Source organism: Pecten maximus, chromosome 1, assembly GCF_902652985.1.
Source record: "Pecten maximus chromosome 1, xPecMax1.1, whole genome shotgun sequence".
Classification (NCBI taxonomy): Eukaryota; Metazoa; Mollusca; class Bivalvia; order Pectinida; family Pectinidae; genus Pecten; species Pecten maximus.
In genome coordinates this window covers 17,781,373-17,796,331 of record NC_047015.1, presented here as the reverse complement: position 1 = coordinate 17,796,331, position 14,959 = coordinate 17,781,373, and the positions used below count along the sequence as shown (strand labels likewise).

The window sequence follows — 14,959 nt, the reverse complement described above, 5'->3', positions numbered from 1 at the left end:
AAAGTCTTGTAATGATGTTCATCATAAATTGAGAGTGTAGATATACGTGTATAAACATGATAATATTTATGTTTTGTTTTAATATACGGGAAAACAGCAAATGTATAGCTAAACCAATGATTATTATTTACATCAGTTTAGAAACAATGGTTTCCCTACATTTCCTCCTGAGTATGTCACGATGACTCCCTAACAGACAAACTGCTGTAGTTGTATCCCTACTATGCCTATTCGGCACACACTTTATCAATTACTAACTTCATATTCCAAATTACAATGTTTGTATTTCCCCATGACGTTGCTATTCACTTAGTATTTTGTACACTCATTAATTGACTCAGTAACATAACAACTATCATGGTTTTTTTTATGTTTTATTATCGTGATAAATGCTTTTTCCTCGACATTTCCATGTATTTCGTCCTCTCAGTTCGTTATATCATCATTATTACCAATAAATAGTTTATAGTTTTAAATTTTAAAAGATAAGTCATTTACTTGCATTTTTACAGGCGTGTGTAATCTTAGACTGTATAAACCAGAAATAAACAGTAAAGTCAGTTCCAACACGGATATGATATGAATTAAATATATATTCAAAACTGTTGTTTTTTTCACAAACTTTAATTGATCATACATTTCAGTTTCAATTCATTTAAACACTAGTTACAGTAATAGTATACGCTGGATAAATTGTGCTGAATTCTCTTGTATATAACAAATAATATAAGCTCTAAGCTTGTTTTCCCATCCCATACCAAATATCTATATGTTTTTTGAGTATTGAATAAAATATTGTGTAAACTATAGATGTAATAAAATATGTTTAAATCAAAATACCGTAATATTACCAGACACTGAATCAAAATACAGTAATATTACCAGACACAAAATAGTGGACTGTTTTACTCACTAAGAAATTAAAAACTATCAAAATTCTAAGTGATTCGTATTCTAAAACCTTGAACATAACAGAGGTCAATCAGTGTTTAACGATTTCTTTCCAACTTTTATCAAAAAAGGATTTACGAATACATCATAAATCGACAATATAATAATATATTGTTAATTATAGTACTTGAGATTTTTTAATTATTAAATCTAAACTACCGTAAGAAATAAACACAGAAATATTGAGTTACTTGAGAGATGTTGAATTAAATCACTTGCCTCTAACCTCCACGTCATGGAAGAAGGTTCCGGATGGTTCCAAAGTAGACTCCCTCCAGTAGGACACTGGAGACTGTCCATGAACATTCCGCCAGACAGCTTCCACGGGTACTGTCCGCTGTGACGTCAGTAATTCACCTTTCAAGATTAGATTCGGTTCAACGGGAAAATTATTCGGGTACACGTCGGAGTAACGGAATACATTTCCAAACCTCTTGTTACTTTTCTGTACGATACAAACATTGTAGGGGAATCTGCATTTCATAAAGTCGAATAGGAATAGTTAAAACATGTTTTCTGCGTCCAGAAACTAAGGCGTGTATGTTAAGTTACGTCGAGGAGAAGCAGAAAATGTGCATTTATTATACTAGGAAGGGATAACTAATACAAATTTTATTTATTAATCTCTGTCATCAAAAATACAATAACAAAAATGAATCATAGCATCGTTAGATAGTGGATGTGTTTTAAATTATGAATTGAAATCAAAGTTTTGACTACATTGGAGTGTCCAAGTAGTCATGTTTTTACAAGTCTACTTTGCAAACAGGAATTATTCAACTGGCAGCAAAATGTTACAGCGACCAATGAAAATTGCGATGTGTCCTTTTGTTTTCAAATAAAAACACTATTAGGTGAGCTACGTTAATTGTGATGTCAGAATTAGCAAGTGTGTTTTATGATTCGCTATCGCAAGCGTTGATTGGCTGGTAGGATGCTCTGTGCGTCACGTCTCGAGCGGAGGGGGCGTGGTCTGTCACTTGAGCCGGCATGTCAAGTCCCCGACGGTGAGCTTATATCGTACGTAAAGCCTTCAAACAATTATTGTGTTTGTGAGATGACAAGGAACAGGACAATATTATAACAAGCTACATAAACATACAGTGTGAGACTGATAGTGTTCCAAGGTGGTTAAACACTGCACAGGATTAACTCGGATTAATTACTTAACACAATGAGTGACTCTGATGAGAGCCGCGGATCCCCTTTGGAGCAGCCGTCCACGGAACAACTTCTGGACGCTGTCCGGGGGGCCGGAGCTGGTCTCCTCCATCAAGACGATAGCAAACTTAACCCAGCCGAACTTAGCGCACAGGGACTGAACGTAGATAAATTTCCCAAACAGATTCAGGATGCTGTGTCCCAAGTCCTGAAGGGCTATGACTGGTCCCTAGTACCCATGCCCCAAAGGGGTCCCAACGGCGAGAAGAGGAAACCTCACATCAAGAGACCTATGAACGCCTTCATGGTGTGGGCTCAGGCCGCACGTAGGAAGCTGGCCGACCAGTACCCGCATCTACACAACGCCGAACTTAGCAAGACCCTGGGAAAACTTTGGAGGTAGGTCCACGAAGCTGGGGGATATTGTTAGATCAATTATTTAATATTAAATCACCTTGTCAGACCATTTATTATATATATATAATCACCTATCGAGGTAGTCTGATAACTGCGGAAGATTTCCGATATATTGCACCTAACAACAATGTATTAACTAAAATAGTTTTCAGTATTTTTTTTTCGGACAAAATCGTTGCCAGAATTTTGGAAAAAACTTCCGTGTTTCTAGTGACACTAAATTAAAATCAGACGAAATCCTGGTGATATCTAAAGACAGCCGTACCTTTAAGGGGACAACTTAGTTTGTGGGTAAAAGATATCTGGTTGGTATTTGGGATTACACTTCAAGTTCACATAACTATACAATAATTATAACATAATTCAATATATTATTGTACTCTGAAATATTTCATAGACACTATAACGGATGACAAATATTCAAATCACTGTTAGCACTAGATATATATATATATATTATAAATTGAATAAATACGCAATGGAGACGAAAATAATACCGCTAATGAAATGAAATTTTCTCGAGTCAGCATCTGTGTAATAATATAATTATGTAGGTTTATCGCATCGCACCAAGTTTCCTACCCGATTCATCCTCTCTGACACGTCCTTACCCGACACGTCCTCTCCGACATGTCCCTAACGACACACCTCCGTTAGTTTGGTATTTGGTACAAACGGACTGACATTAACAGATAGTTACGTTTGTATTTGCTAATTTGACGACACACGAGTTAATTTAATTAAATGAAAAAAACAAGCGAACAGCTACGGAAATTGATGGCAAGATTATACTTGATAATCTGAATAAAATCCGCGACAGATGTGATGGAGGATAGACACTCATTAGAGGGTATCCGAGTGTTACCTGAATGGGCAGTCGCGCGTGACCATTATTGATGCTTGCTATCTTCCACCATCAAACTTGCCTATCATTGCATTGTTACGTACCTGATTCTGTGACTTGTCATGCATGATTCAATGAACATTTTACAGATATTATACGGCATCAAATTTATGAATAATGATGATGATGACAATGATATGTATCTAAAATCTTGGTTTGTTCTGATGGAGTAGTCAGCCGAAGTGCTTTGTATGGGTTTCATCGCCGTATATTACAGATACCTGTTGATTAACAGTCCACGGCGACATATATATAGACTTATTACCTATCTAACTGGTAATGGGCTGCTGAACTCAAACGTTTCCACATTTCTAATATTTTTTTGAACAGTTAAAAGTGAAAGTTTTTCTTTCATAACTAGTCGTTATATTTTTCTTGAAGCTATATTTTTCTTATATGTTTCCTAAAATATTATTACACCAAAATTTGTATTTTCCCTTGTCTGTTTTAATAACCTTTAATTTTTATCTAATATAGTTTTGTTAAGAAATATAAGCAAGTAATTCTCCTTTAAAAGTTTGACAAAAAAAATCCTTGCTTGACTTTTCAATAATCCAGAAAACATCTTGATACGGCTTTAAAAATCTTTTTTACTGCACGAACATTCCACCTCATGAACAATATATTAATCTAATTAATATCACTTAAACTACAACTTCTCTACTTCATAGTTCATCAAATTTTGAAATTGAAAAAAAATCCAGTATCATGAATTTGCGTTTTTAAATAATTAACCATCAATAGTGTTCAGTACTATTTTCTCGTGTGAGGTTCTTGTGAGGTACTATTTGGTTTGAGGTTCGTGTTAAGTACTATTTAGTTTGAGGTTCATGTTCAGTACTATTTCGTGTGAAGTTCGTGTTCAGTACTATTTCGTGTGAGGTTCGTGTTCAGTACTATCTCGCGTTGTCAACACAAGCGCTGCTTCATGCTGTGGCACTGTTGCACATATTTCCCATAGGACGACTTCGACGTTTGCTCTCGAGGTCGGGACGTGCATGTTGAGACGACCTGAGAATCAAGGGGAGGGATAGACGGTAGGGAGGGGGACACATTCCTCGTTCCGTGGATTACTGGTCGTGTAATCTCGTAAATCCCGGGTCGGTCGATATCAGGGACTGATAGAGGGGGAAGGAGACCCCGGGGGAGGAGGGGGGTGATGTGGGGTGATGTTGACTGCACCATGTTCCATTTTCGACATTTTTTTCCACTTGCGTCTAAAATCCAACAGGTGTCTGTTATAGTGTGAACTAGATCAGGTCTGACAACGGTATCGCCGCGGTTACATTGGTAGGCGTCGTCTATAAATTCTCGTGATTAAATTATATGCTAATTTTATTTCAAACTATTAATCATTAAAAAAAATAAATGTACTATAGGCAGTAGAATGATCCCGAGATTTTTACATTCTGGATAAATATTAACTAATCGAAAGTTAACGTGACCCGCTAAAGATTAATAAAAAAAAGTGATATTCCGATGGACTGTTGGCCCCACCCTCAAACATAGGACGTCAAACGAAAGTTAGCCAAACCAAAATAGCCTGAATATACATTACCGGTACTTATGTGTAAAGCGCTAATCTTGTCTTAAAACGTTCGAAACAATATTTGTATACCTTTAACCGTAAAAATTATTAGTAGTGATAGAATGTATCAGTGATATGTTAAATTGTAGTATAATCATATTACATTAATTTGCACAAATCTAAAACTGGCGTGTTATTTTAATTGAAGTAATACTTTTTAATTATCTATACTTTTTTTTAATATAAAACATGATATCAAGATGCTGATTTGATGGCGGATTAATATTGATATCTAAATCATAGAGTCTAAATTGTTTTGCATTAATTATAAAGTGAATTAAATAGCGAGGACACATGTGGTTGTCCTACTTAAGACGCCTGTGTTTTAAGTGTCCCAGTACATGCCAAGGGGTGCCGTCGGAGCTGGGTTTCCGATGTCGCTAATTCTCTCGAGAGGTAGTGATAAGCTCCAAGTCAGGGGAAATTCCTGTTCGCAATTTCATATCCTTGTTGCAAGTGTGTGTCCGCATAGTCCAATAGTCATTTCCTGAGCGATAAAGTGCGACAATTTTTTGCCAGCTTCTGTCGCGATTAAAACGTATTGTTATTTCACATTCGATACGAAATAGAACTGTGGGCCTATGATTGAATAATGAAGATATTGTCGTTTTGCTGTAATGTTATATTAAAATTTTGTTGGGGATGGGGGAATGTAACATTATTTATATTGGAAATCACAAAGCATTTGGTTACTTTCAAAGTTTTTTTTCCTGTGAAAAGTGTTAAAATCTTTTCACGGTCGATAAGGTGTGTAAACTGCGTATAAGCCTCGCTAGTGATTAAAATGATTAAGTGGGGCTATCTGTGGGATCACCGTCCCGGGCTGGTGATTGCACGCGGGGTGACCGAGGACACCCTACCCAGGACGGCCCGGGTACAGCACCCTCAAATTAGATCGGGTCTTATCGGGGCTTCACTAAACACTGTCAGGACAGACGATGATGGACAACAGATTAGCGCAATCAGACCCGGACCATCTCTTAATTAAAGATTATAACCTGCTGACAAGTGGTCCTCAAAATGTGCATTCAGGATACGGGGCACCAGGTGCCAAGGCGACATTTCGAGCTCCACACAAGTATGGGATAGATCGGCAATGGTGTCCCGTTACGACACTCGTCCTCGCTAATACGGGAGAATAGAATGAAATCGGAAAGAGGCGTGCTTAACAATTTCTGAAATGGTTTATATGTATTGAGGAAATGAAGTCAAACATTTAAACACAATTATAATATTTATTTCTCTAAAAGTGACAAATTTTCAATTATGTTTGAAGCTAATTGGCGAGAAGGCGTGTCAAAAAACTGTTTCGGTCACAACGTGAAATTAGCCTTCTATGCTAGGAGGCTAAACTCCATTCACAAAAGTGCCCTCACACCTATGGCGGTGGCGCTCATTAGTAAAGAGCCGACACAAACACATGGAATATGTGGTCTAATTACCCCTAACGGCACACAATTCTCATAACGGCAAATCATCGGCGTTAACATTACTTCATATTGTCATTGCATTATTTCTGCTAAATCGCTTTTTTTCCTGCTGAAGATCAGGTATTTTTCATTCACGAAACAAGCTCGTCACAAACCCAGTGACAGGTGTCCTCGAGGGCTGTCTGACCGCCCCAGGTCTGCCATTAGTTCGTGTGAATCACGCCGACGTCACCAAATACGTCACTATGGCCCAAATTTATTCTTCCTTGTTACTGGTCCACAAAGTCGCTCTGACATACGCTTTGTTTACACTCGTACTTAAACTCGGAAAAACAGCCACTAAACTCTTCAACCTTTTTTTTTTTAAAGAAATAAATGAATTTTTATCGAGAAAATAGTAATAAATTGGTGAGAGAAATACGATAAGGATTGAGAAAGCTTGAACTGGAAACTTTATTGCGTTCCGACGACGGAAATGTAAACACACATACACTTTCTGTTTATCTCCCAATAACATAACTATTACCCAGGTCGGAAATCGGGGACCAGTTGGGACCCCAGAGTAGGGACTGCCGCTCGAGGGGCCTGCGATATACTAACACTAGACATACTATCCATCACATTATCGACATGGTCCTTGTCCAAGATTGATGAGAGACTGTCAAGGTCATTCACACTAGTTTTGATAGGCGTGTGAAAATGACCAGATATAGACATCGGTCAGTACATTAGAACAGTTTTAGACAATATTGTTGTCCAGTCGTTTCCGTTTTAGACTAGTGCAGACTCCTGGCCCCAGGTACACCAGCCGGATAATGCGACACAAGGTTGACAAGTACAACAATCGATAACGACCTAATTAACCTCTACAACTATTCACCATATTTGCTTTTTTGTCGTTTTAAGATTTTGAACTATTGCAAGTGGCGTGTATAATCGAGTTGTGTGTTAATTAACCTGGGGGTTGATGTGTACACACAAAACACACACAACATACCGAGGCGTTCTCGGTAGTCTCCTATTGTCACCGGCACGGTCATCCACTGTACTGAGGTGTACTCCATATTCACTCCGAAAAAAGACATATCAGACAATTGTTATTCTTACAAGAGTTGTATGACATGCATTGAGACAATATACCACAAAGGTCATAAAAAGTCATCAGCGCCTTGTCACTCAGCGTGCAACTTCTTTGAAAAGTGAAGTTGGATCCCCCCCCCCCCCCCCCCCCCCCCCAAAAAAAAACCAAACGGTTTTTGGTATAATTTATTGACATGCCCCCGCCCCACCTCCATACGTCCTCTGCCTTCCCCATCTTACATGAAGTATGGCTGGATACCCTTTTCGCCCTTCACTATGATTTTCTGGTCGAAATGATATGGATATAAGTTCCGTGTACTGGTGTCCCGCTACGTAAAATATATTCCGTGACGTCACCATTTGACACTTGTCAGCGCGGCGTTGATACACGAGCGCGGATCGATGTCTTCTCCAGAGTTTACCAAACGACAAATCATTACATAATCCCGAGCTGACAAAATATGGAGAGGTCAAACCGTATTTCGGAATCTTCAGAATAATTCATATCGCCTACAGGTGATCCGCTTAGCGTCTGAATTATTCACTCGACATTACACACAGGCAGTGTCGCTCATTCACGGTTCGTCCTTTATCATACATTTGTGATATCTGGCTCTCATGTTACACCGTCACTATTCTGCGTATGCTACGATTTGCTAATAATATTAACAGTGATTTTTTTTTCTAAAATCGATACTTTGCACTGAAATTTCCATTTTTAATTATTAAAAGAGCGAAGGATTATGCATTGATGATATTCACATTAAATATATATTAATTAGACAGTCGCGATGTAAGTTGAATGATTTCTTTCGTGTTGTTGTTTTTAAGAAAATAATGAGCTATTAGTGGTGTGACGTTGCCACGATGGCTGATTTAGCGCTTCGTGATAAAAGGCAATTTATTTCATTATAATTGGTTTGAGGTATTTCATGAACATAAATCCCGTTAAATGACAACTCTTTACCAACAAGTTCAAACCTGATAACACGTCACCCAAAGAAATGTAACGTTTCGTAAAAACCATGTTTTCATGTCGAAGAGAAATCAAGATTTATTTACACGATAGTTAAATGTTCCAGCGACAATGGACGCAGATAAATTAATATGTCAGAATAACCGAAAACTAGCTGTCATTTCTCCCATACAAACAGTTACAGGACCCAAACACCTGTCTACCGCTCGGGCTGCACACCTTCAAATAAGATTTTATTGTTCGTAAACCTATTAAGGTACCTAGGGGCGCTGTGGTCGCCTATATCGTGATCCCGTGCTCACGCTCCAGTTTAACCCTAATAGTACACTGGTAAAACAGGATATTATAATACTTCAATCTGTAAAATCCAAGGGCTGAATATTTAAGAAAAAATTAAATACAAAAGAAGGAAGTAGTATTTTGTCCGACATACATTATATACAGTTGACTAAGTTACTGTTGCTACCATTGAGTTGACTAACTTACTGTTGCTACCATTGAGTTGACTAAGTTACTGTTGCTACCATTGAGTTGACTAAGTTACTGTTGCTACCATTGAGTTGACTAAGTTACTGTTGCTACCATTGAGTTGACTAAGTTACTGTTGTTACCATTGAGTTGACTAAGTTACTGTTGCTACCATTGAGTTGACTAAGTTACTGTTGCTACCATTGAGTTGACCAAGTTACTGTTGTTACCATTGAGTTGACTAAGTTACTGTTGCTACTATTGAGTTGACTAAGTTACTGTTGTTACCATTGAGTTGACTAAGTTACTGTTGCTACCATTGAGTTGACTAAGTTACTGTTGCTACCATTGAGTTGACTAAGTTACTGTTGCTACCATTGGGTTGACTAAGTTACTGTTGCTACCATTGAGTTGACCAAGTTACTGTTGTTACCATTGAGTTGACTAAGTTACTGTTGCTACTATTGGGTTGACTAAGTTACTGTTGCTACCATTGAGTTGACGTTACCATTGAGTTGACCAAGTTACTGTTGCTACCATTGGGTTGAAGTTGTTTCCGTATTACTATCGAGTGATGAGTTAAAACCTAAAAAAGTCGGGCAATGTGTTTATTTGGTTGCCGAAGCAGCCCTCTCGTCCTGCCTTCCAACACATACTTATCATTCGCTCATTCTGTCTTCCACAGGCTTCTGAATGAAGAAGAGAAACGTCCATTCGTGGATGAAGCAGAGCGCTTACGTGTTCAGCACAAGAAGGACTATCCAGACTACAAGTACCAGCCAAGACGCAGAAAGCCCCTGAAAAGTGCTAGTGGTGGACAGACGGAAGGGGGACAGGTTCCCCCCGGACTCATGTTCAAAGGACTGAATGAACACTCCCCCTCCGCCATCAGTGACGGAGACTCTGGTAGTGACTGCTCTAATCACAACCCAAATGGACCACCCACTCCTCCCACCACACCCAACCAACACGACCTTATTACTCTCAAGTGTATGCCCGACCGGCTACGTCATCGCCCACATGTGCCAGGTACGTCACTTCCTGTCTCTAAAATCTTAGTCGATACACCCGTTATGCTATCCATCACAAGCTGAACTAATTATACATGGATTTAGTTAAACTCATTTAATTTTAAGAATCTGACCCGTTTTTAAGTCCTGTATTATACGGCGATGAGCCCCAGACCTTTCCGTGGTTTGTAATCCGCCCCGATACCGGAGAGGATATACATACCTTGTCTGTTACCCGACCGTAACAGACTATCAGGAGATCTCTATCTATAGTTTGTTACACAACACACAGATAGAGTGTCCAGATAGCGGTCCACCTCACCAGTTATTCACACTACTAAGTTATACACAGATTCAGATTTTCAGTGGTTTTGTGAGCTTTAATTGTCTCTGTTAGCGCGTGACCCCCACAGAGGTCGGATTCAAGCCCATTAGCCCGGGCTAGTGACAATGATAGTCAGTTGAGGTATATCATGTTTCCGGACAAATTCTCATTAAAGATTACTTAATGTGTACTTCTGAAAAAATAACATTCTGATAATTGTACATTTGAAAAGATATCTAATTCGCGATCTTTTGTTTACCAGGACATCCGATCGACTTCCGGAGTGTGGACTTACATACATATCCTTCAGAAATGGTCCTTCCCATCGACAACTTCGACGACCATGAATTGGATCAATATCTACCAACTACAGCATCCCACATGCCTGGTACGCATGCGCCAGAACAGTACACTTCCTGTTACGGGACAGCTTCCTCCTCGACTACCACCTCGTCCTCCTGGACGTCCAACTATCGCGTGTCATCATCCGGCATGTGTCTGCCGTCCTACCCTCTGCCCCAAAACAATGACGTTTCGTCCCCATACGATCTGTCTAATCACTCGCCACAGTCGGCTACCAACGCCTCCTCCCAGTCTCCTCCCATGCACAGCCCCTCATACCAACCAAATACAACAGGAAGCACTGGCACCTGCAAGTACATTGGCGAGGACGACCAGACAACCGTCAAACTAGAGCCTTTAGGTGCCAGGTCAGCCCCTCGTCAATCGCAGACTTCCTCACAGGGACAATTTGACACTTACAACATTTCCCCTCCCCCACGATACGACAGTAACCACCACGGGAGTCAGTTCACCTCTCAGCACGGCTTCCTTCCGGCTAGCACCACCGCCCAACCCTACCAATACATGGGTGTGTCCCGCCAAATGTTCAACCCTATCCCTGCCGCCGTCCCAACTGATCAGACATGGAATCGGTTCACGTAACTTGTGATGTCATTTGAACGTGCAGCTAGGTCATGACCGTCACTGGTTCTACGTGTCTGAACTGTTGTGTATGTGACGTATGTGACGTGACGATGTGATCTCGTGCTGAGCAAGCTTTATACAAACTGGATATCATTTTGTTCGGAGAACGTGCACAATAACTTTTTCTTCTACCGATTAGACAGAAATACCACAAGTGTCTGACGGACAGGTGCCCGATATTGTGCTACCATTAGTATATACAATCAACCTGCTCGATGTCCAAAGTGAAAGTAGGTCAGATGAGTATATACATTACGCAACAAATATTCTACAAACAAGTTTCATTGTATGTCTCTATTTATTATCTATATGAAGGTCTCAAAGAGAAATATGTATGTTTGTGAGAGGTATGTGTCCTCATCTTATATACTCACCGTCTGACGTATCCAACCAAAGTCCCGTTCTGATGGAAGCATTTGTAACCGGTGTTGACATGTGACGTCATCATGTTTTGTTGTTTTCGTCATCCTTCGATGTTAATTTACATGATTGGTGCTTACCTATCACGTGCTACAAGGTGACAGAAGTCTCTAGCACTGGGTGCCTTCTTCAGAAAATCATTTTGCATTGTTATTTATATTACATATACTCATCAACAATAAAATGATCATAGTTATTGTAGTTTTAGAACTGTTTATTATCAACGGACTTTGATAAATTGTCTCTGTATTTCACATCGTGCCTTTGACCAAAGTACTTTTTACATTGTTTTTTTTAAGAGAGAATAATTTTAAGTGCCTAGATCTAAGACTGGCTACTAGCCAAAGGTTTCTGTCAAGAGCTGTCCAGTTGTATTCTTTTACAATTTTATTTCTCCATACTTTGAAATATTTGTTCCAAATAAGTCTAGGTTGATCATTAAAAGGATTTTTGTCTGGGCCCTATTTTCAGGGCGACCCGTAATAGGGAAACACTTTGCAATAAGTAAGAAAACCAACTGGTTGTTATTTTAGAATATTAATATTACAAGTACACTTTTTATGCGATTTTCTGCATTACATTTTAAAAATGTTTGTAAATATCTTGTATATATATTGATTTATGCATTAAATTCTTTTGATAAATTGACACGTGCGTTGCGTTTATTTATGGATAAGGAACAGGTCGGAGGGGCTATCTTGATGTCTGTGTGATGTCGCTATCTTATCGCCCTTGTGACCACTTAAGATCACAGGTATAAGGAGTGACGTCATGGCGCATCAGGTAACCCGTATGTGACGTCATTGGGAAGTGTACACGGGAAACCCCTATCTTAAGTAGGACAGATTGACTGGTGATGAGGAGGGGACACGGAGTCGGGGGTTAACCTGTCCTCGGTACCCTGTCACCCATAGTTTAACCCGGACTCCCCTGGGTTATAAACAGTAATCACCATGGCCCTGCTAGTTGCTCTTAAATCAACAGTGCATTAGAAGAAAGTAAACAATAAAATACGACAGCGACATGGATCCTGTTGAATCTAAGATTTTATTGATATTTATCAAAAAAACCTGTTAAGGACTACCCGATACACGCCGAGTAAATAAACATGTAAATCTGACGTCACCGAGCACTCTATTCCCGTATGCGTGGCGTAGGGTGCAAGTCTGCTTCGATACTGTCATAATGTAAGGTGATAGTCTGTCCCTTTTAAGGCGCAGTCGACCGTGCCCAGGGCCACACAGGATCCCGGCCCGGCGCTCACCCGATATCACTTGGCGAGGGGCCCCTTATCCAACACCTGTAATTATATTTACGTTTAACGGAGTGTGTCGCTCCTGTACGAACAGTGTGGCCACAGCCTTTTGTTGGTAGATCTTGACTGATGGGCCCTACTTCTGACCCTCGGACCCCTCGCCCCGTATGGTTAGATGGTAAACGACATCCTGGTTTTAGTTGATATGTGATTGATATCTGACATGCTTACTTAGCATGATCTGTAACGGTATCGGTATTCACTACCCAGTTTAAGTCATGATTTTTAGTATTTTTCCACTGTCTTTTAGTTACCGAGTTATGAGTCATCAACTACTGAGTGGGAGTCGTCTCTACCTAGTTAATCGCCTGTTGTGTTTGAGACTACTGAGTCTGCGCCATCCATTTACCGAGTTGGTTATTAGTTTGAGTAATTAACGACCGAGGATGAGTTACCATTTGACTGTATTGAGCCATCGACAACTGGGTTAGCGTTATCAGCTACTGAGTTGGAGCCATTCTGGTGTCTTTTTAAGAAACCGTTTTCAGCCATGTTTGATTAGTTGAGTACCAATTTATACATACCATCAAATAATCAGAGATTTCACATTGATTGACTCTTTGTAAACTACCGATTCTGACACTGAATTATAGTAACAAATCACTTGGTTCTGAATGTCGGTCCTTGTATCGTGTCCCCAGTCCCTGTTTTTGGCGTCAAGTCCTTGAAACTGAAGGCAGAATGTCCGTCCTTGTATCTGATTGCTGAATGTCTGTCCGTGTATCTGATTGCTGAATGTCTGTTCTTGTATCTGATTGCTGAATATCTGTCCTTGTATCTGATTGCTGAATTTCTGTCCTTGTGTCTGATTGCAGAATGTCCGTCCTTGTGTCTGAATGCTGAATGTTTGTCCGTGTATCTGAATTTTGAATGTCTGTCCTTGTGTCTGAATGCTGAATGTCCGTCCTTGTATCTGATTGCTGAATGTCTGTCCTTGTGTCTGAATGCTGAATGTCTGTCCTTGTATCTGATTGCCGAATGTCTGTCCTTGTATCTGGTTGCTGAATGTCTGTCCTTGTATCTGGTTGCTGAATGACTGTCCTTGTATCTGAATGCTGAATGTCTGTCCTTGTGTCTGATTGCTGAATGTCTGTCCTTGTGTCTTGCACCGAGTCTTTGCATTTTGTGTCAGGCCATTGTCTTTGGTCCACAGTCCTTGTATCTTGCGCCTGGTCTTTGTTTCTGGCGCCCAGTCCTAGTGTATTGCGCCCGGTCTTTGTTTCTGGCGCCCAGTCCTAGTGTATTGCGCCCGGTATTTGTTTCTGGCGCTCAGTCCTTCTGTATTACGCCCAATCCTCGTATATGTGGTCAAGTCCTTGTATCCATTGTCATCTAATGATTGATTTTCGCTCGTGATAACGTTGAAATTGGACCAACAAAGGTCGAACATCAGAGTTAGAGCTATATAAATACAAGTTCCTACTCAACATGTGTGCATTAAATAACTTATACACTTTGAGATTGATATGAGGATCAAGTATTTCAGCCCAGATAGCTCGTGTAATCTTTAGGAAATTCCATCAAATGCAATTTAATCTTAACAGCATACATGGATATCAATTTAACTGTTTGCATTTGTTTTGTCTCGACTGCGCAGTTTTTGAAACAAGTTTGGTTTAATCACCACAACTCGTGCGAGGATGGAATAACTTTCATATTTCATATAGCCAATATTTATATCAAACACTTTTAGCCTCTTTAGACCAGTTACTCTCGGGTGTCTGTAGCTAGCTATTGATCAGCTCTTAATACGGTGTTTTGCACACACGAACATACATGTGCAAAGTGCAGTTAAATCGCACTTACCTGGGGAACACTTACGAACAGCCATAAGGACTTACACCTCACAGTAACGTTCGCACGTCACCAGTTTAAAGTTAAAGATATTCTTAACGTATGTTCCCAACATATATATTCATTGCACTTA

The 14,959-nt window shown here is 39.7% G+C and overlaps 1 protein-coding gene across 1 annotated transcript; it reads left to right on the top strand.

The window, feature by feature from the left end:
- Positions 1-1,992: 1,992 nt before the first annotated feature.
- On the top strand, positions 1,993-12,361 carry LOC117326685 (transcription factor SOX-9-like). Its single transcript, XM_033883410.1, has 3 exons — positions 1,993-2,511; positions 9,661-10,004; positions 10,573-12,361. The coding sequence occupies exons 1-3, from the start codon at positions 2,126-2,128 to the stop codon at positions 11,253-11,255; spliced, it is 1,413 nt and encodes a 470-aa protein (XP_033739301.1). The 5' UTR covers positions 1,993-2,125; the 3' UTR covers positions 11,256-12,361.
- The last annotated feature ends 2,598 nt before the right edge of the window (positions 12,362-14,959 follow it).